Here is a 25,066-nt window from a genome sequence, read left to right as displayed (position 1 = left end):
ATAGGATTTATGGGTACATTTTATCTAAATATGTCACTAAGGTTCACTATCTCTCCATTTCCAATGGCCAGCATTGCTGAAATTCCACTGTGCCTCCTCCTCTGCAGTGATCTATTTCGGGCCACCTTCATTTCTCTACCTCCCCAATGTGTTCTCTGTTCTCTTCAAAACACAGCTACAAGTGAGTGCAATTGCGTGTGTTCCTCAAACAAATAGAGTGCATTAGATGAGGGTGACTGTGAGGGAAAGGCATGATATTGTATAACGATGATGTTCAACAATAGTGGATGGAAAAGGAAAGGGAGGAAATGCTTAAGTGGAAAGTGATGAGTGCATCTCCATAGATAATTGGGTGTGAGGAGTGATGTGATAGAGTAGACCTGGCAGGGCAGATGGAGGGTGTATCGATGCACGTAACAGGATGTCACTAAGTATATCATTACTCTCAACTTTGGTTATCTGCTTAGATCATTAAAATGCATCCTACATTGAATTCAGGAAAGTAGAATAACACAGTTGCTGCTGACTTTCTCCACAAGCATGCTTCATAGTCTCTGCACAGCTTCTTCCTATGGAAGGTAACAAGGTGTAGAGCTGGATGAACACAGCAGGCCAAGCGGCATCAGAGGAGCAGGAAAGCTGACGTTTCGGGTCACACCGAAAATTGAGAAGTTTCCTGAGTGCCCCCAGGAATGACTCTTGATTTTTCTGAAGGTTGGCCAAACAAAGAAAGAAGCAAGTGATTAAATGTATCAGTAATCCTTACAACTGAATTTGGAAGGTTAATGGTGAATTCAATGCTATCTTGAAGTTCTCTAATCCAGAACATATTTTTGAGTGTTGGATTTGTTTTTGGAAAGTTGGTCAGTCTATATTTCATTCAGGCAATAAGGAGGTTACATCAGTTAAACTTCTAAAAAAACATGTTTTTGTGAGCTGCCCAGTGTTCAAGACTTCAAAGCTCAATTTATGACAGTATGAAGCATACTAGGGTAAGTGAAAACTGCAAATTGAAATTTCCAATAGGTTCATGGACATTCTGTCACCGATTACACAGGCATACATTCTGGAGAATTTAGTTAATTAAAGCTCATGCTTACATTTTACTTCTGGTTATGGCTTTATTTGATAATGGTTTGTATTTAAAATTCTCAGCCTTATTTTCAAATCCATCTTAGATCCAGCTAATATCCCTGCACACCTCCATTGTCCCACACAGCTCCAACATCTTTATACTCCACCAGCTCTGGTCTCTTGCACATCCCCAATTTTAACTGCTTTACCATTAGCAGCAGTCTGGGGTCTAAGGGAGAAGTTTTGTGCTTCCTAAGTCACATGGGCAATGGTGAGACAGATGAGAGAATCAGATGAGAATGAAAAGAAATCAGAATTTTGATATTGATAACAACTTCTCTGATTTTCTCCTTAAAGTTTAAAAGGCGAGTTCAGAATCTCACTTTTAAGCAAAAACTACTCATTTCCATGCAATTACAACTCATTATCAGCCCAACTCATCTCATTTATATGCCATTTCCAATGCTGCTCCTCTTCCCCAAGAAACTAGTTGGAAAAAATTTATGCTAGGAAAGTTAGTGTAGCCACCAGCAGCAGCAGTTTGCTGCTTGCCTTTCCAGGCCTTCATTCAACTCTGTTTTCACCACAATGTTCGTGCATGCTCCATGATGCTGTCCTCTCCCACCCTTTATCCATGCAAGTCCACATCAGTAAACCACCAATCTTATCATATTATCATGCCTACTCTCATGCCACCTTTCACAACACTTCAGCCCTCAGGACTTCACTTTGGAACTCAGGGACACACTTAAGACTTGTATGCTTCTGCCAGGATTCTTTGCATGTAGGGACACGGATCAATCTCATGCATCTACACAGGATGCATATTTTGTCATTTCTTGGTGCTGGAGGTTGTCAGTCTCTGTGGTTTACATTGCTTTTTTATCACAGAGGGAAAGGTAGATGGCTTATCATGGTTGTGTGCACTGAACAGTCAAGAGGTTGACCTGTTGCAATGCAGCAGCAGGCTAAGTAATGTCACAACTGCAGCATGTGTTGACAGCTAATGCAACAAACACACTGCCATGCTTCAATTAAATGACTGTTTTTGAATGTCAAAGGACGCAGTCTTTAGTGGAGCCAAGGGGACTACAATCATTCGGAGGTCATTACCACAGTCAGTCAAGGGGCTTGTCTGATTACAGATTGGGGGATTGGTCATGGTCAGTTAGGCACTTGGTACCACTAGAATTTAGGGACCAATGTCCTTGCAGTTCAGGAATTGGGCCATGGTCGGTCCTGGAGGTCAACTACAACATTCTGGGAATTACAGCTGGACAAAGGGAGAGATTGAGTGTGACAGACATGGGTGGGAAAGCTAATAATGTTGATGCAGCATCAGGAGAGGTGGTGAGGTGTTCCCAGGAATGAGTAGGAAGCTTCTAGGGCAGGAAGGGTTAGTAGATGTAGAAGATGAGATTTGTTGAGAGCCTTTGTATGGACATGATGCATGCAATAGTGACAGTTGTAATCCAGGAGTACTGGTGTGAAACATGTGCATTAGCAAAGAGTTAAGCGAAAGGTGTCCCTGTAAGTGTGATGTAGCAGAGAGAAGATGTTACACTGTCTTTCTAAAGTGCAGAAAGTCATTAATCTTCTTTCAATCCTATTGTGCCTTATGTTTCACCTGAGGGGGTTGATAGGTTAGATGTAAAGAGTCTGTTTCCAAAGAGTTGAAAGGCTATTGGGGTAGTTGGGAATGCAGATTTGACTTCAGTCATAATCATATTGAATGGTGATGCAGGTTCAAGGGATTCAATAGCCATTGTTGTTGGGAATGGGTGAAGTCCCAGAAGTGGCAACCACTCCTTGTGTTGTAGTGGGACCAAAGAGCTACCAGTCATTTGATAAATCGGCAGCTCTTGGACGTGGGACATCTACACCTGATTGGGGTAGGCGACAGAAAGCCCAGCTTAAGGTAATTAAAGACCTAACGGCCATTAAATAGCTGTGAGGTGAGCTGGCAAAAAAGCAGCAAGCTGAATATTTGTGCCCTAGTCATAAAACCCAGCCCACTAAGTGTGGAGGGAAGGTGGGAAAGTACAAAGGGAAGGATAAGAAGTACAGTGTGGAAGTAAGGGGCTCACACATTGTTTACAGCGCAGAGTATGGCATTCATACATTGCACACATTGCAGGGACAAGTGACTGATACATTGGCCCCAATATTAACTTCCTGATGATATTCAGGGAGTAAGGGGGTTAGAGAGAAAGAGTCAAACAGCAGGGAAAGAAGCTCTTTGGCCCAATGTGTCTGCGTCACTCATGTATCTCTTCTAAAATAAAACAAAGAACTATGGATGTTGGAGATCTGAAATAAACAAAAATAAGGAGCAGGAGGTTTAAAGGAATTTGAGGAAAATGTTTTTCAGCCAATGGGTAGTAGGTACCTGTAATTCATTGCTGAAAGAATGGTAGAGTCATAGCATACAAGACTATAGGCCAAGTGCTCAAAAATGGGTTTAGAATAGATGCATTAAAAAAAGCTGGAGAAACTCAGCAGGTCCAGGAGCATCCATGAAAAGAAAACAGAATTAATGTTTCGGTCACTAGATGTGAAACATTAACTCTGTTTTCTCGCCACAGACCTGCTGAGTTTCTCCAGCTTTTTTTAATGCATCTATTCTAATCCCATTTTCGAGCACTTGGCCTATATTCTTGTATGCTGTGGCATTTCAAGTGTTCATCTAAATAGTTTGTAAATGTTTTAACGGTTTCTGACTCTACCATTCTTTCAGCAATGAATTATAGGTACCTACTACCCATTGGGTGAGAAACATTTTCCTCAAATTCCCTCTAAACCTCTTGCTCCTTATTTTAAAGTTGTGCTCCCTGGTGATTCACCTCTCTACTAAGAGGAAATATTTTTCCTGTCTATGTACATCTCAATCACATCCACCACCTCAATTTTCTTTCTCTGGGAAATAACTCAGCCTATCTAGTCTCTCTTCACAGTTGAATCACTCCAGCCCAGGCAACATCATGATGAATCTCCCCTGCACCATCTCTCATCCTTCCTTATGATACCCATGAATGCTTTTGCAATACCCTCTTCACTCTCCTGATTCCTCTGTTTTAAGCAACAACCTACACTTTCTGTACTCCTCAAGGGCCTATTTTGAGCCTTTGGTATCTAATATAAGATTCCTTTTTCTCTTATCCAATCCAATACATCTTTTGACATCCAGGGTTCTCTGTACCTGTGTATCCTACCCTTCACTTTTACTGGAACATGTTGGTCTGTAATCTCACGATTACTTTTTGATTGTTTCCCAATGCTCTGATTATTTCATAGAATGGCAGAACAGAATTGATGGGCTGAATGGCTCACTTCTGGTCCGATATCTTGTAGTCTTGTGTGGGTGAATAGAGAACGTGACTTCAAAGTGTAGCAAAAGCACTTGTTGTTTTCATTGCAGAGAGTTTGTTGGTAAAGAGGAATACTTCATTAGTGCGTTGACTGGGTGTACGTGGTGAGGACTTTCCCCTTGTGGAGGAGCCTAGAATCAGGTATTCCACTTAGGATGGTGAGTTTCTTTTGGAATTTAGAATGCCCACATGGGGAAAGAGGACATTTGGCCCATTGAGTCTGTACCAACACTCTGAAGAGCATCCCACTCAGACCCAGCACCCCACCCTACCCCCATTACCATGGTTAACCCATGTGGCATGACTATCCCTTGACACTATGGGGAAATTTAGCATAACCAATCCTGCACATCTTTGGACTGTGGAAGGAAACTGGAACACTTGGAGGAAACCCAAACAGACAATATGCAAACTTCACACAGACACTCACCCAAGTGCAGTACTGATCACTGAGCTACTGTGCCATCCCATAGAAGATTGTCAGCCTGTGGAACTTTCATTTATTTTGATTTTTTTTATTGTCACATTTATATTGCTACAAAATACAGTAAAAAGCACCACCTTAAAACACAGAAAAATAAACCAAAACATAGAATATAAAGGCAAAAAAAAAGAGATAAGTATAAAGTATTCAACTTTACAGTCCTTATTAAGTCAGAGATAGTGGGAACTGCCGATGCTGGAGAATCTGAGATAACAAGGTGTAGAGCTGGATGAATACAGCAGGCCAAGCAGCATCAGAGGAGCAGGAAAACTGACGTTTCGGATCTGAACTCTTATTCAGAAAGTTGTCCAGACCCAAAACGTCAGCCTTCCTGCTCCTCTGATGCTGCTTGGCCGGCTGTGTTCACCCAGCTCTACACCTTGTTATCATTGAATGTACATATGTTTCTTACAGATAAGGATTATGGGGTTGGTGGAGTGAGGCACGGTGTGAAGGAACAGAAGGCAGACAGGAATGTGGAGGAAGAGCACAGCAGGTCAGAGTGCGTCAGAGGGGCAGGAAAGTCGGCGTTTCGGGTCGGGACCCTTCATTAGAATCTGCTCCTCTTATGCTCTCTGACCTGCTGCACACGTCCGGCTCCACGTTATCGACTCTGACATCCAGCATCCACAGTCCTCGCTATCTCCGAGGAATGTGGACGAGCTGAGACCACAGTAAGACGATGCAAGGTGAGATTGAAAGGCAGAGCAGGCTCAAAAAGGGGAGTGTAATGGCTCATTCAGTGATTGCTGTGTGTTGGGAACAGACTCTCACTCAATGCTATGGACAGGGGAGCCTGATTGAATTGACGAGTGACGGAGGGATGCTATTGTTGCGGCTCCCTCTTTGTGACATCACATCATGCTAGGAGACGGGAGAAGGCGGGCCCTCCCTGCGGTTGGCTCTCATTGGACAGTACCCGGATAGCGTGAGCTCTGCTCACCGGCACGCCGGATCTTGATTGGTGCAGAGCCTCGACAGGCAGCAGGACTGAGGGAGCGGGACCACGTTGTTATCCCGCCGCTTCATTCACATCTTGTTATATCCTGGGTAGCGCCAGGCAGCTGGAGAGGCAGGGAAGGAGATACAGAACGGAGTCCTGTCTCGGACTATATCCTAGCATACTGCCATCTCCTCTCTCCGGGAAGCAAAGAGACATTACCCGGGAACAAAAACAACAAACAAAACAAAAAATGCTGCAAACATAACAGTAAGGTTACTGAAAATGCTTTTCTGCTGTCAAATATTGAAAACTGATATCACGGGCACGATGGGCCGACTCGCCGCTTTCTGAGCCCCATAATTTTTATTATCATATTGGCCTCTTAAATTAATCTTATAAGGGATAACCGATGTATAGATTTCTTTAAAAAATCATCAAATAATAAATCAGAGATTATAAACCCGGACTTGAATTTAACAAAAAAAGGTGTATGCTTGTATTTTTTGGACTGTGGAAAAATTGTATTTCTCTGCCTATTTGAATTACGTTTCTCTTTTCCTTCCACAGCAATCAGCCGAGGATGAAGTGAAGATCATTTACGGGATAATTAAGAGAAAAATCTATGTGAACGTCTTTTGTAAAACCTTTGCGTGAAGGAGTGTACCAAATCATACTTTAATTTTGTATTTATGTTCTAGGGTTGCTTTGAGATTAAAAAACTTGTTTGGACTCTTATGGAACATTAGTGTAGTTCAATTAAATTTGAGGAGAGAGCTTCTATATTTAAAAATGTGGACTTTCCTGGGAATTGCGACGTTTACTTATGTCTATAAGAAATGCGATGACTTACTAAGCGTGAGCTACGCTAACAAGGAGGTGCTCGGGGCATTCCTCGTCTTTTTCTCCCTAGGGTTGATCCTGTCCTATCGATACAGATACGGACAAGGCAAAGGCAGAAAGCAACCTTCAAACCTGGGGTTCATCTCCCAGCTTCTCTCAGCCCTGCCTCTGGCAAGCTCCCTCTTCAGCGGGCCCACAGACTCCATCAATACCGAGCAAGGCAAGGTAGGTACGGAGTGACCAGTGGTTATAACTAGCAAAAAGAAACATGCCTTATTATTATTCATATGGTAGATATTTCTTATTTTTTGTGACAATGTATTGACAATTGCTAAATACGTTGTAAAATCTGTCCAAACCAATTGCAGTTTCTAATTTAATAACAAATTGCTGTACAGAACGTCGGTAAAGTAAAACATTTCAAATCTTGTTTTGAAACTTTCTGTTGATTCAATAAATATGAATTTGGCGGCATATTTCCACATTAGTATTTCTCTAGTAGTTGTAAAATCAGTTCGTTATCCTTTGGCTGTTTTGTTTAAAGAAGGAAATGACTTGAAAGAATTGTAGTATATTGGCAAAATTCGAAGAACGGTTTAAAAATAGAAAAAAACGTTTGAAATATGAAATCATTAAGCAAAATCGTGTTCACCACTTATAAACTATAGTAAGTGGCGAATGAGCCTTTGACTATTTATTTAGATATTTTGAAATATTTTGAGTCAACCTAAAGATCTAAAGATAGAAATGTTTAAACTTGACTATGCTATAAGACGTTTTTAATGACAAGAATATTGGTTTTCTTTATCCATAACAAAACTGGCACATAAACTCAAAAATAACATAATTCAAATGTATTGCTGCCTTGTTAATTATTAAATGTCATTCAGAGGCAGCAATTGAATAGTAACTGAGATGATGTCTGCGTGGACAGTTCAGTGTACAGTCAGGGCAAGCCAGTGTTGCCAAGATAAACAGATATTTTTATCCAACATTTGATACTATAATTGAATATTTATGTTGAAATTGTAACATTGTATTACAAAATGGATTAAAGAATAACAACTCGTTCTCTTTAAAGCTGTAAAATTTGCCCTGAAGCCCTTCATAAATAAATAAATGACAGGAAACTCATGCCCATGCAGGAAGGTTGGGATTATTTGGATCATCAGAAAGGTTGATCAAAGAGATGGGTTTAGATATTTTTAACAGTGACAAAGCTGCTAGAAGGGTTTTCAGGCGAAGTTTACATGATCAGCTGAAGAAACTAACATACAGGGGTGTGGAAAAAAAACGAGTGGGACAGGGTGAACTGCTCTTAGAAAAAGCTTGCAGGGCCACAATGGGCTGTATGGTAACCATTCTATAATTCCATGAGTAAGGACGAAGAAGCGGGCCATCACTGAAGGGATGAGGGATTGCAGTTAGAATCTTTCCTTTTCCTAATTCAAAACTGCTAACAAATATTTTAATGATGTTCAATAATATGGAGATTATGTTTAAGGCTTTAAAATAATGGACACGTGAATGATCTATTTGAAAAAGGTTAACATTTAGATAACGCTCATGTGGATTGAGATCTGTTTGGTAGGATCATTTTTGAGAGTGATAGGCATCACTAAAGCATTTTGTCATATTATGCTTTGCACATCTAATGGGAATTATACAATCACATCATTGTGTAAAATGTAATAATTGCACATTTTAGTTTTCATTTCAGTGTATTCAAAATGGAGTAGAGCACAGTTCCGAATGCTTCTTAAATGGTGATGGGAATTAGCAGCAGGGTATGCAATGAGGCATTTCTATTCACATTCTAGCTAACATCTATGAAAAGGCTAGGCTGCAGTGCAGTATTTAACTTGAGCTATAGAAATCCTAGCTCTTTTATTATAACCTCTGGAATTGAAAACTATTCAAAATATTTGTTAAGAGTAGTCAATGTTAAATTTTGATTTTGAAAACCACTTTCTAAATTTCTCTCATCCACTTCTTGAGATGTTGACTCTGATTTAAAAAAAGTGCATTTATATAGCATCTTTCCTGACTTCAAGATGTTCCAAAATACTGTACAGTCAATAAAGCTCTTTTGAAGTGAGACCACCGTCGTAATGTAAGAAACAAATTGACGTGTTTTGCACAACAAACTGCCACAGGTAGTAAAAAGTTAAATGATCAGATATTACTAATAATAATCAGATAAATCTTAATGATGTTAGTTGAGGGACGAATATTATTAAGGACACCAGGGAGAGCTTCCTTGTCTCCTTCAAAATTGTATCATGGGATCCCTTACACTTGGGAACTCGGATAGGGGCTTTGGTTGAACATATCATCCAAAAGACAGCGCTTCTGACGGTGTAACACTCCCTCAGTGGGGCATGAGCCCATAACCAACTGATGCAGAGACAACTGGCTATGCTGACACTGCAAACTGTAGTGTATATTGCTAAGTCAGACAGTGTACATGCAAATGAGACACATTATATATCGTAGGAGGTGATGCAGTGTCACATGATCTTGCTGTCTCTTGCAGCGTTGTGGAAAATTGAAGTCACATTAAAGTGTTCTTCAAATAAAAGTTAGTGCTTTAATTACCACTGCAAACTCTATAAATATTCTTTAGCAGTACAAGACCAAGAATATTGTTTGGTGGCAGTGAGTCCAGCAAACATTGAAAATTTTTTGCCATTACAGAAAAGCAGAAGTGTGGCTGAATTGATGCCAAAGATTGACAGAATATCATGTTATGCCTGACTTCATTGCAAAGCTGATCAGTGGGCTGGTCAGTACACTATTTTAGGCAACAGTTTTTCCGAATGATATCCCCAAAATGCAAGGGATAAATGAAGAAAAATCGATGTGCAATAAAGTAATAAAAGCAGTCAATGTCTACTACATTCAAATTCAAAAATTACCATTATTGAGAAGATTAAATTTAATCAGCATATCCAACAATAATAGAAAAAATGTTGATACTTGTTATCAGTGATTTATATAGATTTCACAGAAGAGAACTGACTGTAGCAGCTTAAAGTAAGAACTAATCAGGGATAGAATTGCTGGCAAAGTCCGAGATGAAATGTTTTATGATGACTTGCAGATGAAAGATGACTTCCTAATAACAAGGCAATTCAACTGAACAGACAAGACAAGGTCAGGAAACAAAATTGATCCATGATTTGGAGTGACAGGGAGAACCATAACCCAAAAATCAGCTACTCAGTGGAGAATGTCGATTTTAAAAGAGAATTGGAAGTACAAAACCAGGGATGGAAGAAAAGTGTGCATCAACTGCTCCAGCTAACTCTTATCAGTGTGGTGGGAAAAAGCAGGTGTCAAAGAGATTGAATACCATTCTTGCAAAGACAAGGGTCACTTCCAAGATGTGCCATAGCAAGAAGCTTACAAGGTCCATAAAATAGGAGATATCAACAACAGGGTGATGCTTTCGTGATATTAAGGAATCAATCTGAAGCTGCTGCAGTACTGATATCCTAGTAAAAGGAAACAAGACATGATTGATGTTGACACAGGTTCAATAGTTTTGGTTGTTTCTGAGACTGAAACTTGGTTGCATAAAACTACATGGGACAGGGGCTATAGAACCGAAGGTCATAGGGAATATTCACTGAAACCTTATATGTGATCCTAAACAGATTCGTTCACTCTGTACCAATTTAAATCTGATTTTTAGAGTAGAGAAACTGAGAAGACCAGCTTAAAATCTTCAACTTCACAGAACCTGGAAAGCTGAAGATAGCATAACACGTTACTTTTTGTCTTGAAACAAAGTAAGTGTGTCTGTTCATACCCAGAAAGTTCCCCATCTTGCAAAGGTATGGAGGAAAGTTAATCTGTGCTGAAGCAACAGGTCATTTCACTTGTGACAGAACCAAGAAGCTGTTGTTCAGTGATGGCCCCAGTGGCGAATCTCAACGGATATCTCAGAATCTACGTAGATTGTACACAACTGAACAAAGCAGTTGAATGCGAAGTTCGTCTTGTGTTATTTGTCATACGGACTAGATCTTAATTAAACTGCAAAGACTTCAGTCTTCATGAACCTCGATGCAAATAGTGGTTTTTGGCAATTACACCTTGATGAAGTCTAAGTTGCTCGTATCCTCATTACACCATGGAAGAGGTTTTTCAACAGATTACCCTTTGACATTGCATAGTTGCCAGAAATTTGCCGGGGGACAATGTCAAATATCCAATAGGGACTGGGTAGGTCCTGTGTCACATGAATAATGTCTTGATCCATTAATCCACTAAGACAGAACATGACACTAGAGTGTGAACTGTGCTGCAATGCCTACAGGATTTACCTCAACAGCAAATGTGAATTCTTGCAGATGACTGTCAAGTTCCTTGGGCATATCATGGATGTATATGATGTCAGAGTTGATCCGCCGAGGACATGAGCAATCAAGGAATTTACAGCTCCTTACAATGTGATTGACCTTCAGCGATTCAAGGATATGGTTAACCGAGTGGAAAAGTTCCTGCCTAACTGAGCTTTCATCAATGAGCCACCAAACCAGCTGTTACAAAAGGCAAGATATGACGCTGAGAGGAAGCACAATGATGGTCTTCAATTCCTCGAAAGAGATGTTGGTATCATCTGATATTCCCACTCACTATGACCCAGTGCTACCTACCAGCATGGGCACAGATGTATCTTCAACAGCATGGGTGCTCAACCTGTAGTTCATTGGCACATATGACCTACCAGGGTATTTCATGTGGTCAGTTGTCTGTTTTATTGGTATTTTTGAAGCCAGAGTTTCAAATGCTGGTATTTATTGTGCTCCCAGAATGCTCGTCCAGTCAGAGTCCCCCTCCGCAACGTTTCTCTCTCTCTCTTTCCCCCCAATCCCCCAGCTGTAGTGCTACTGCAGCCTTCCAAATAGCCTATCCCAAATGTGGGAGAGAACCAGTTTGTGACTGGGAGAGCAGTGAGCAGCTCAAGGCCTGGAGCTGTGACTGGCCCTAGGCTTCGAGCCATGGCGGAGTCTGCGGGCTGGATCCAGGAATAGAAGGCTCTCAGGGAATGTTTGGCTGCAGATGAGAGTCGCACCACAGGAAGGAGGCAATAAGAGTTGGATGACGGAGGCAAACTGTGAGTTGAGCTATGATGAATGAGGGGGAATGGTAGTCAGGCCACTGGGTTGCTTACACGAGCTTTTATTTCATTTAATTTTTAAAAAAGAAATTGTCTACAAGCAAATTTCATTTAAGTGTCTTTGAAAAAAGAAAACTTGGCCACTTCTATTTCGATTTGAAATGTTTGTTGGTGGCGTAATCGTGCTGATGGAAATCTTGGAAGCACAAAGCTCTGTGGATGATTTTCTTGAAGTGAACCTGTGTCAAGTGCAAGTTCTTGTAGTTAACCAGTGAGATTAGGTGGAGGTGGGGCTGTGGGTGGGGTGGGGGGTTCAAAAAATGAGAGCCTGCCTGTTGGAGCAGAATCTGCTATAATATGGTCACAGATCCACAGCAGCCATTGTTGCCAATTCACGACTCCAAAATTTCAGCATGCCACCCCACTTGGTGTCCCAATCCCCAACTTGGGAAGCACTGTTCCAAAGAGTTAGCAAAAAAACGCACCCATGACTACAGTGCTTCAGACTAAAGATAGTGAAGTTTGATGCAAAGAAATTCCAAGCAAATAGCAAACTATAGCAGATAGCTTATCACTGTACGCAAGGTTTGAACAAAGGAATGCAACTTTTGAAGAAGATGTGGAAATCTTTGTACGATGACAATAACCACAACTCTACAAGTAACAACACAGTGATTGAATGAAATCAGAAATGCACAGAAATCTGATAAAGTATGCCTTCTGGTCATGGGGTACTGAGTCAAAGGTTGGCCAGGATACATTCCCATTCTCAGACAATAATATAAACAGAGAGGACACCTCAGTGTAATAGATGATGTAATTATCTGATGATGTAATTACAAGAGATGATCATCCCAAGAGCCTTGAGACTGATTATGTTGTACGATTGTACCAAGGGCACCTGGGTATCACGTAATGTATAGCCAGTGCAAGCCAATCTGTTTGGTGGCCAGCTCTTTCAAATTAATTGAAAGAGATTATAACAAGTTACTTGTTTACTTAAGCTTTATATTACTTGTGGTATCTATCATCAGGAGAGAACTGTTGATGTCAGTTTCCTTTCCATCACTATCAGGGGAATGTCTTGGAATGTACCCTTCAAACACACAGATAAAATTGTTCTTGATAGTAATAGACTAGAGGTCAAATGACTGCTGTCTTACATCATTAATGGAAATATTTGTAACACACAGAATCCCATACTTTGTAATGTCAGACAATGGACTACAGTTTGCCTGCCCATACATGACAGAGTTCACAGCACCATATGGATTTATCCATACCACCAGCTTAGCCAACGGTGAAGCTGAAGGAAGAGTGCATACAGTCAAAGCATTTCTGCAGAAGAATGATGATGTTCAACTTGTACTTCTGAGCTATCATTCAAAATGGTTTAGTTCCTTGTGGAGCCCTCATGGGAAGAAAACTGAGAATGCGTTCCTTACTCTCCTACACGCTTGAAAAAAGTGAGGGAATAGGAGAATGAGAATGGTTGCAACTATAACAAATGTCACAAAATACAAGACTCTACAACCAGGAGAGCTAGTTTGAATTTGAGACCAAGCTTATGAAAGAAAAATGGTGGAACAGACACCAGATTCAGTGTCCTATCTCATTCAAACTAAATATGGTATGGTACAAAAGAACATTCATGTGTTAATATCTACTCAGAAACATTCTTCTTCTCTGTTCTTGCAGTGATCAGCTCAGTCAGATAGACTAGAGATAGTATTTACTGAGAGATCCAGATGATGATATTATCGCTAAACCAGAGTCTATCTGTCAGTTCTCCTTCTGCTCATCAAAGTCTGAGAAGCCACATGGAGAACTAGAATTCACAGTCACCTCCACAACAGCTGTAAATACAATCAGGCAAACAAGTGAAACTGCCAGAGTGGTTGACCTTGTAAAAAGAAATTGAAATCAGGCATTTGTTTAGAGCTGGGGGGCGCGGGGTGGGGTTAAAATGTAATCTCGTGCATAGAATCTGAGTGTTGGGAGTGAGATGAAGTATAAGAGAATAAGTTTCATTGAATGATATTTGGCAGGCTCATGACAAGGTGAAGCCACACAAAAATGTTTCTGAAATAAAGTAAATGTTTTCCTTACCTCAACCAACTCTGTAAATATGCCTTAGCAGTATGATGAGACCAAGAATATTGTGGAGATATTAGCTGTTTCATTACTTTGCCCAAGTCGCTATTCATCAGGATGTGGGTCTAGAAAATGAGCAGCAAGTTACTTAATCATGGGGATAAATCATACCTGAACTTGATTTTATCCTCAAATGGGTTTGTGTAATGTTGTATTTACCACCCAGACTCAACCTATCATCTTAGCTCAAAAAATTGATCTTGGATGAAATGACATTTCAGTGCCCCGCAGCTAAGTTGGTAGGTTGAGTCTGGGATCCTCTGCTGCTTAGATTTCAGTTCAACACTGTATGGTATTTATAAACTGAATTAAAAAGTATTGATTTTTTTAAGTTATCAAGGATAATTAAGATAAAATAACCATTTGAAATATCAGCGCACATGGCTGTAAAATGGCCAGTAAGTTTTTGATATTGCATAATTCTAGACTGACCAGGACACTGTCATCTACCAAAGATTGAAACGTGCTCTATAAAGACTATATAAAAGTAGTTATAACTGTAAACAAATATGATACCATTGCTGTAGGAAACAGTGTATAAGGGACACAATTGATTATTGAGACTGCAGATTGTTTTGCTGGCACTCTGTTATATCAGGTGGAAGGCAATACTTATAATTCCCTATGGATAGTCCTCACAGTCAGACAAAGCTATGACTTTGATAGCAATGGGATTGGAAAAGGCATCAGTAACTTTTTATTTCAGGGCATATTTTACTATGTCAAAGGCACTATATAAATTCAAGTTATTATTGTCTCAACTTCTGTGAATGGTCCAGAAATATGTAAGAGGTTTCTCCTGGCTTCCTGTCATAACTTTGACGAAACACCAAGGGGTAAGTCCATTTATGGGCTTTTTGCTGTTTCTCTGGGGTTTCCACCAATCTTACAACAAGAGATTGTACAGGAAGAGATCAGGAGAAACTCCTATGGAATTTCAAGAGCAGTAAATAAGATTTCTCATTTCTTCTGTCCTGACGCAGCCCAGGAAAAGGAAACTCAGTTTCTCAGAGTCTGTTCAGACAGAAAACTCTCCAAGCACCAGGATTTCCTCCCAGTCTGATCCAGAGATCATCATTGTGGGCTCTGGGGTCCTTGGATCTGCGTTAGCTGCTGTCCTTGCAAGGGATGGAAGAAATGTGACAGTGATCGAGAGAGATCTAAAGGAGCCAGACAGAATTGTCGGAGAGTTGTTGCAGCCTGGGGGATATCGTGCTTTGAAAGCACTTGGTCTTGAAGGTACTGAAAAAGGCACTCGAGACTAACATATTAACTTGGAATGCTGATCAATAATAAAATCCCATGTATGGCAGGGAAATGGTTATGTTAGTGAATGAATAATCCAGAAGTTCAAACCTCAGTTTAGCTGTTGGGGAATGTTCAATCAGACAGTTAAGTACATCTGGAATAAAAATAGCTGGGATCTGTAATGGTAATTATGTACCTACCATTTTGTTGTAAAAATAATTCATTCTTGCCCTGTAAGGAATGAAACCTACTGTCCTTAGCCAGTCTGACCTCTGTGTCTCCAAACCTTCTGCTTTATGGTGGTACATTAAGTCCCCTCTGAGAAGAACTAGCAAGCCACCCAACTGTGTCAAAGACTGCTCAAATAGTTCAAGAATGCAGCTTATCACTACCTCCTCAAAGCAATTAATGTGGCCTTTGCAGCAATACGTGCATCCTGTGAATGAATAAATGAAATCAAACCAAACTAATAGGAAGTTGAACACTAATTTGAAAGGTGAATTTTCTTTGGCCTATTTATAAGGCAAGATTTCTGAGTAGGTTCAGCAACATGTTGAGAGGAAATTTGATTAATATTAATACTTGAAATGCGTTAGAATCAAAACATTAAATAATATTTCTCTCAGTTGCTGATTGATCTCTTTGTCCCTGCAACCACTCCCAACTATCACAGCTCGTGTCTTTGGTAGGTAAAGTACCCCTGGTTGTCTTACTGCCAGTCAAGCGAAAGCTTTGACACAGTCTGTAGCAGAAACCTGAAAGATACACCTTGACACTTTGGTCAACCTGTGTCCTTATCCCATGGGTATTAGGGATTATTATATTTTAAAACAGAAAAAGCTGTTAGACTCTGCAAGCCAGGATTATTTAAACAAAAATATTTGGGCTCAGTTCATTGCTATCCTGCAATCTCTAGCAATTTTAATTTGAAATAAAGACTTTTTTAATGTGAACATATTCAGAAAATACTACTATGTATAATTAGTTACAAGCATTTAAGAAATTGTGTGCAAGGAAAAGGTCAGTCTCCCATCTATGCTACATTACACCAGTCCCCACTGTATTATCACGGCTTCTGCAAAACTCAAGTGGTCCTACAAATGGTGATTGAAAGTTAAAAATAACAAAGAAATTCCATATATTCTTGTTATATTAGGAATAACTTTGGTGAATGTTCTACTTACTAACCAGTACCAAAATGTATGCTTCTTGTAATCAATCCATTACCTGACAAGTTCACACACAAAGCTTTTAAATGTCTAGCCTTCCTTGAGGCATGACCGTTTTGATTCCATGTTCAAAAAAGGAAAAGAACATTTTAACCAAAATTGTTGTATCCAGCGACTGTGCCATTTTAAAGACTTGAAACACTGCTTCTTAATTCTGTTTACTCCAGAGGAAAAGAAAATGGTTTCACATTAGCTTCTCTGGAATTATCCAAACTGTTCTTCCATCTAATACTATATATCTTCTTTACCTTGCTGTACTTTCTCTTCAACAAGGTGCTGTTGAAGGTCTTGATGCCCACATGATAAATGGTTATGTCATACATGACATGGAAAGCAAGACAGAGGTGGAAATCCCTTATCCTCTGGATGAAAACAGTCAAGTGCAATGTGGGACAGCATTTCACCATGGACGTTTCATCATGGGTCTCAGAAATGCAGCCATGGCAGAACCCAAGTAAGCATTCCCCATAGACCCATCATTACTTTACCATGCCTGCAAATTTTATTCTGTCAAATGGTAAGACAATCTTTTAAAATTGTAACGGTAATTCACAATAGCTTCAAAAATGTATGCAGTTTAATGTAGGAATAGAATCATTGGTGAAGATGGTTTAAAGCAGGAAAATAAACTAATTTACATGCTGTTATGTTCTAGTGTGCGATTCATTGAAGGAACAGTGACACACTTACTGGAAGAGGATGGCACGGTTACAGGAGTTCAATACAAAGAGAAAGAAAGTGGAGATATAAAGGTTTGTAGGTTATTAATCTGAAGTGACCTTACACAGTTGCATATGCCCTCTGTTCGATACCAAGTCATGGGCAGAGTTACGGAGCATGGAAGTTCCACAACTTGTTTCTTGTCATTTTGAAAGAATACCAATGAATTGGGTGCAATACTAACAAACGTAGCAATGGAATGTCATGTGCCCAGTCTGTGAACACACTCAGGCTACCACTAACTCCATGAGTCTCATGTTACTGTTTGTTGCCAATGGGTGGGGAAAGTTTCAGGCATGTTCCAATTGCTTTGGCTGCCAGTGAAAGCTGCATCCTCTGGAGCCAGGAGGAGAAGGGATGGTCTCCTGATCTGAAAGTTGTCAGTCTTCACCCTCTCCCATTCCTGTGGAGACACAGCAAACTTTGGAACCTCTAGAAAGAATTTTAGTGAGCAACAATTTTAGTCTGGACACCACAGAATGTGGGCCTATAAATAAATTTTCACCGACAAAGGCCAGACCTGCAGACCCCTTGCGCAGAATTTTTCTTAACTGTTTGACAGGATTCGCCAAAATGCAGAAGAGTATCTACCTCAATGATTGCTATCCCCCCAAAACCCAGCCTGACGGTCAATCTGATTGACTGGAGGCTAGGCCTCCATAGGTAGGAACTGGTCACTGATGCCACAACGTCAGGGACTGTGGGAAAGGGTGTTGTCAGTGGGCTGGAGTGGGGGTGGGGTGTTGGGGGGTGTGTGTATTTAATAGAAGGAGAAATTGATCAAGCTGGGCAATCGTGGTCAATTGGGAGGGTTGCTGAACTCAGAATGAAGTTTAGTGCTTGTGGCGGAATTGGTAATCTCAATGGGAGAGTGGGAGACCTTGGATTTTATTAGTGATGGGTTGGAATAGGAACTGGAAGCCTTAGGGTGGTGTGGGAATGGAAAGATGAAATCAGAACCTGGGTTGAGCAAAACTGAGGCCCAATATAGTAGAATTTAATCGGGTGCATTTTTGGTGGGGTGAGGAGAATAAGCCAAGGTGATGTTTGAGGGATTGAAGACAGTATGGTGCTGGCTGGGGAATGGAGGCCTGGTGTGGGGATGGTGGCCTGATCATAGAGGGATTGAGGCCAGTTTGGGGTGGTGTTGCCAGTAACGTGGAGGGTTGTGGTTTTACATATTTCTACAAATACACTTGTACCCTATCTTGCCATAGTCATTGACATCAGTATACGCTGTTTTAGTGCCTTTGTGTGCAGTCTGTAAAATCTATTAAACACACGTCACTTGAAACATGGTGTCAGCAGTGCAATTGAAAATGTATGGATTCTCAGAACTGTAAGAGAGCCAACTACTGAAAGAAACAGCAGGAAAGAAGTAAAGAATTAGTCTGCAACTTTGAGCTTTTTATTGAGTGAAATGGCAGTCCATTTTTCACTCCCTGCTGCTTTGGAATTGAAAGAATGCAAAAGATAAAACAAGATAAGAAAAGATAAAAGAGCAGGAAAAGAAGGGAGTAATCAATAAAGTGACAACTCCCAAAGTCTGGATTCAGAGCATGGTAACACTGAAAAGAAACCTGAAAAAATGAGAGCATCCTAAGGATCTCAATAAAGCTTTGAAGAAATCCCACTACTCACCTGTCAGGGCTTTATTACCGTCAGTTTCAAGGATGATTACTGGCAAGTGACACTGGATAAATGCAGTTTTTTATCTTCACTCTGGATGCTATTTGAAAGATACAGCTGGGTGTGTATGCTATATGGCATTTCCACTGCTCCAGAAGAAAATCAATGCAGGCAATGTGAGATAGTCAGTGGTCTTCCCAGAGTGGGAGCTATTGTCAATGATCTGCTGACCTGTGGATGTGGAGACATGATGGAAGAAGCCATCATGGACCATGATCAGAATCCTAGCAGTAGCAGAAATGCAACAAACGACAGATGTGAAAACAGTGCAATAGTTTGTTGGATTTGTGAACTAGCTAGAAAAGTATTTGCCTAATTTGTCATCAGGGAGTGCACCTCTGCACAAGCTCACTGCTGCAGATGTGCATTGATATTGGGGCACAGAACAAGAAACCTCTTTTACAAGAATCAAGCAACTAGTGATAGCAGTGTCAGTGTTGAAGTACTATAATGCCAATGGTAAAGTCACCATGCAGTGTGATGCCAATAAGACAGGACTTGGAGCACTCATTATGCAGCAAGACAAGCTGTTGCATTTGCATTGTATCAAGGGCAATAACATAACCTGAATAATGCTATACTCACATAGAGAAATGGTTGGCTATTGTCTTTGTCAGCATTTAATCAATTCATGTGGGAGAGACAAAACAGCAATTGAAATATGACTTGGAGCCAATAAGGACTGCAGATGCAGGGATCCAGAGTCTATAGGTCTGAGGCTGGAAAAGCATAGCAGGTCAGACAGTGTCAGAGGTGCAGGAAAGTCCATGTCTCAGGCCAAAAGCCTTTATCAGGACCACAAAGCACTTCAAAATATCTTCCTCAAAGCGCTTTTATCTCTTCCAAAGATTCTGCAAAGATTGCAACTTCATTACTAGAAATACTGTGCGGACATGACAGAGAAGAAGGGAAACAAATATATATTGCCAACATGCTGTTGAGAGCAGCACTCTCTTAAGAAATTTGAGGATGGTAATACTAAATCTGAAATCTTCCACATTCAATGAGGAGCAACAGCTCAACATGCTCTGGAAGATATCAAACCCCAGTAGAGACATTTAATCTGAAAGACAAGGATCTTGCTCAAATCAAACAAATTAACCAAAAGACAGAACTCTCCAAATGCTGCAGGAAAATAATAATGAAAGGATGTCCTGAAAGCATCAAAGACACAACTGTTCCTAGCCAAGAGTTTTGGGCTTATAGAGACGATGGAAGCCCAAGTTGACACCTTGCACAAATCAAACAGTGTAATTGTCCCAGTTATTCCAATGGTCAGAGGGCATCTTTCAGAGCAGTGAAGCCTGGAGTGGCATATCATGACCAAGCAGAACCTCTGACATGGCTGATTCCAGACGCATTGCCTGGGAAACTCAGCTTTGTGATAGGCAATTTCCCCTGATCTGAAGCTTTCTGAAAGAATCCACCAAAGTCAGAGAATTCAGAACGTTCTGACTCACTTAAGCTTGATAGTTTACCGGGGATTAAGAGGATTAAAAAACTAATCTCACAACTAGGCAACTATTAAACTGTCCTCCCAATTCACCACTGATCACACCGTAACATCTCAAACTGCACATCTCTTGAATTTTTATACCCCCTGGATCTTTATCACACTTTCTTATCTAACCTATTGGATCCAAAACCCGAATCCTCGCATCCCACACCTTTCCCAGATCTGACAGCACCACCCACTGCCTGTCATTGTCAACTACTGTTTTACCGACTGGGTGTTAAATCAGCTAATCAATGAATACCAAGTGAAATTATAGAAGTGTGCCTGAAGGCTAACCTGTAGTATTTTTCTACTCACAGGAACTCTATTGCCCATTGACTGTGGTTGCTGACGGACACTTCTCCAAGTTCAGGAAAAGCTTAGTGAAGAACAAAGTCAATGTTTCATCACATTTCGTCGGGTGCATTATGAAGGTAAGTGATTCAAACATGAATTGCAGTGCATTTTCTTGCATACCCCATCCGGTTTAAATTATCCACAATAAGTTTTGTTTCTGTCTGTTTTTTTTCAGTGTCACTTTCCAAACTAAATGGCTCTTGGATAAATATATTCCACTAAGTGCTAATTAATTACAAAGGTGACATCATTCTCCCCATTGCTGCGTGGGTTTCCTCCGGGTGCTCCGGTTTCCTCCCACAGTCCAAAGATGTGCAGGCTAGGTGGATTGGCCATGCTAAATTGCCCATAGTGTTCAGGGATGTGTAGATTAGGTGGGCTATGGGGGATGGGGCTAGGTGGGATGTCTGAGGGTCAGTGTGGACTTGTTGGGCCAAATGGCCTGTTTCCATACTGTAGGGATTCTATGATATTCTATGATCTATGATTCCAAAAGGATTTTATACACAAATTGTTATTAGTGACCAGTGGAAAATGCCTGACAGCTTTCATTTTCTGCAGCTCAGCAGGAGTGTCAGGTGTTATTTACCCCCAGCTGTCTGGTGAATGGAACCAGAGTGCTGGAGGCTGGATATTTGAGGATGGGAATATGTCTTTCTCTGATAGTGTCACATGATCCTAGTTTTCTCCCCCAGTCAGCTTCATGGAAAGTTGAAGCCACAGTGAGATGTTTCTCGGTAAAGTTAGTGTTTTCCTCACCTCAGCAGACTCTTTAAATATTCTGTATTAGCACAACAAGACCAAGAATATTATATGGTGGCAGTAGTGAAAGATAAGGTATGGAAAAGTTTCTGTTATTACCAGAGAGCTTTGAATAGGTCACAGGGCAAATTAAGCAGACGTGTGGCTAAGTTGGTAGTTTCCCACTGGCAAGTGGAAAATAGTAATGACCATTTCACCTGCCTGACAAGGGCAACTGGCTTTTCCAATTTTATGGACATACGGTCGCTCCTTATTTTCTGTCAGGCACAAGGGATGGAATCCCTGTTGCACCTTCTTCGACATGGGCCATCTGCTTCAAATATTAAACTGACCACAGTATCCGTTTTTATCTTGGCTGCATTTGCAACCATGAAAATCTGGCATAAAGCTTCACATGCTTCTTGCAGAATGTTTCTTCTATTCATTTTGATGGGTGGAAAATCAGGCAAGTCCTGATAAAGAGACAAGGGGGGTCTTCATCATCAGACCTTCTTGTGTCACTCTGTCTGAGTGGTAAAGATAAAGACTTATCCTGTCTCTGACAGGCTGAAGGGTCGGCAGCCACACGTTCCTGCTTTGCCACACTAGGAATGGCATGGGAATCCAAGAAATTCCACACTACACTCTATTTGTTTTGTTAGATCATAGCAGATACTTGGTTATTCAATCTGCTAAAATAGGGAAGCCAATCAAATTTAATGAGGAGATAAAATTGATGTACAACTGAAACCAAAAAAAACCTGAAGTTCATTGCCATGCCTTTCCTTCTGTGAAATGATTCCCAAGAGATGGCTGTAGGTATTGCCTTTATCATTAGGATAGAATTTAAATAAAAAATAATCGACTACTGTTTAGGATCTTAAATGGATTTATTCAATTGACTGTGGTTGCCTGTTGAAAACTACAAGAACTGTTATTGGAGTAAGTAGTGGTTGGTGCATTATTTTCGAATAATTCATTTAACTTTGAGGCAGCTGCATGCACTAAAGTCAATTATAATGCTTTGGACAGTTCAGTTTTCATAACAAAAGGTAAAGATCCAGAAATGAAACAACTATTTCCACCACCTGTGCTATTCTTTACTAATTTCAAAGGAAAATAATATTAAACTAGAAATTTAGCATGGGACTACTATTTGATCTCTTTGTTTTAGGATTCACCACAATTCAAACCAAACCACGCTGAACTCGTTCTTGCCAACCCTAGTCCTATTCTTATCTATCAAATTTCATCCAATGAAACACGGGTATTAGTGGACATAAGAGGAGAATTGCCAAGACACCTTAAAGACTATATGATTGAGAAAATCTATCCACAGCTTCCAGGTACAATTGCATGTCTTTTTCCTTATGAAAGTTTGAATCTTTTGATTTTCCCTCCAGCGCTCCTGAACTTCTGAAGTCTTAAGCTACTCATGGCTGATGATGTGCATTGGTGACTCACACCCATGTCTCTATCAATGGTCTTCTGACCTCACAACCAGCAAACCCTGGGGTTTAGCATCATCTATGAAAACAGAGTTAAAACATTTTACAAAAATTCCAAATTTAGCAACAAACCTGGTCTTTGAATCAAGCACTTTGCACAATTATATCTCCTTCACAAAATAAATCCATGGAAACGTATGAACAGCATGCATCTGAATTTCTGACATGGAGAAATAAAGGAAGGGTTTGCATTTATGTAGCCCCTTTCACAGCTCAGGACATCACTAAGTGCTTCACTGCCAATGAAATACTTTACAAGTGGTGTCACTGCAGTCATGTTGGGAAAGTGTGCTCCAAATGGATGAAGCTGTCAAAGTGTGCACTTTCTGAAGTAATCTTAATTAGCTAGCTTCAAATTTTAGGGAATTGTGCTGATTACCTTGCAAAAAAAAAGATTTTGTGCAGACTTAGTACAACACATTCAATAGCGTTTTATTTAATGTTTTAAGATAATTTACTAGCGCTTTTATTGCTGTGAATCCATTTAGTTAAAGCCTATTATAGTTTACTAATAATCATGATCATAATAACAAGCCAGGTCTTGAAACTGGAGTTCAGCTAAGACTCTTGAAATTATTTTCAATGTGGGCTCTACAATCACTAAAAGTAGATGATGATATCTCTTCAACAGAACATGTGAAAGAGCCATTCCTACTGGCAATTCAAATTGACCGTCTGCGGACAATGCCGGCAAGCTTCCTTCCACCATCACCAGTGAATAAACCAGGTAAAGCCTATTAATAAACAGGGTTCAGCGCATACTAACATTCTATTTTAGCATGTCCCTTATGTATTCATAAGCTTTATAAATTTATGTAGATCCAAATAGGACATTTGTGTCTTAATCTTGAGTCATTGAGGTAGAAAAAAAAGGAATAAAAACAGAAGCAGCTGGAAAAGCTCAGCAGGTCTGGCAGCATGTGTGAAGAAAAAAATCAGGAGAGAGGATGGGTCACCGGACCTGAAACGTTAACCCTGCTTTTTTCTTCACAGATGCTGCCAGATCTGCTGAGCTTTTCCAGCAACTTCTGTTTTTGTTCCTGATTTACAGCATCAACAGTTCATTCAGTTTTCATTGAGATAGATGTTTGACTTACCACCTGGGCATTATATTGGTTTGGATAAAAATGCAGTATGCAGGAAAGAGAATTGGACTGGAAGAATCACACGTAATACTATGGAATATCACTTAGTTTTGCTTATATTCATTTAAAAAGAAGGAAAAACAAGTGATCGCTATCAATTGTGTGTGATTCCATCAGCATAATTTCCCTCTCTATGCTATATCCAGATGCTAAGTACTTGAGATGTTCTCAAAAAGGATGACCTTAAATAATTAAAACCCAATCTATCTTTGTATTTTTAACAGCCATATTTGTAAAGCAAAAGTCTTAATTTGTCTCATAAAAGTGTACTTACTCCAAGCATAGCTTAATTTACATTTTTTATCTCTAAGTAGTAACTATGTTTTTATATTGATTAAAGATTTTATGATAATCCCGTGTTTGTCAGTCACTTTGATCAGCTTTGTGAAAAATGGAGTCTGATTTCACTCTAATATTTAATAATATTTATTTTCCGCAGAACACCGTTAAACATAATTCATGCTGTAACAGCCCTGACAACAAAGGCACCTTAACTAAGCACTGAAATTCCTGCTTGGCAAAGTTGTCATAAGTGTTTATGCAAAGCACTCACAACAGCATAAAGAACCTGAAATCCCTGGGTTAGAAGAGGTTTTAAGTTTGATTTGTGTTCAAAATTCCATGAACTTCAGGAAGAAACCCACTTTAAAGTCCAGACAGAGGATTGTCATTCCATAGGCACATTTCACAAGTTCTTAGATTTCACTTAAAATTCCTCCTTATTCTTTCAAACGCCTGACCAAAAACTCATTCTTTTTGATATAGAATTCAATAGCTAACCATTTTTGCTGAACCAAAGTTAATAAGACTTGCACTCATCGTTAGAAATGTGATGTGTCCCTTGGTACTCTAATATAACCACCAGTAGAGGGAAAACAAGACACATTTAAATCTCTGACAACAAGGTGCAGGGCTGGATGAACACAGCAGGCCAAGCAGCATC

General features: G+C 40.1%; 1 protein-coding gene across 2 annotated transcripts in view; it reads left to right on the top strand.

Moving 5' to 3' along the window:
* The first annotated feature begins 5,348 nt into the window (after positions 1-5,348).
* LOC109919445 (squalene monooxygenase) overlaps positions 5,349-25,066 on the top strand; it is a 25,215-nt gene continuing 5,497 nt past the window's right edge. The window contains exons 1-8 of one of the 2 annotated variants that reach the window (XM_048596386.1): positions 5,349-5,615; positions 6,437-6,934; positions 14,975-15,230; positions 16,742-16,922; positions 17,124-17,220; positions 20,693-20,806; positions 22,645-22,816; positions 23,610-23,705. In XM_048596386.1, the coding sequence (XP_048452343.1) occupies positions 6,659-6,934; positions 14,975-15,230; positions 16,742-16,922; positions 17,124-17,220; positions 20,693-20,806; positions 22,645-22,816; positions 23,610-23,705 (1,192 nt within the window). In that variant the 5' untranslated portion in view covers positions 5,349-5,615; positions 6,437-6,658. The other variant, XM_020519452.2, reaches the window with a different exon arrangement.

The sequence above is a fragment of the Rhincodon typus genome, chromosome 4 (genome assembly GCF_021869965.1).
Source record: "Rhincodon typus isolate 14 chromosome 4, sRhiTyp1.1, whole genome shotgun sequence".
NCBI lineage: Eukaryota > Metazoa > Chordata > Chondrichthyes > Orectolobiformes > Rhincodontidae > Rhincodon > Rhincodon typus.
Note: the sequence above shows the minus strand (reverse complement) of the source record. Positions and strands in the feature narration are given on the sequence as shown.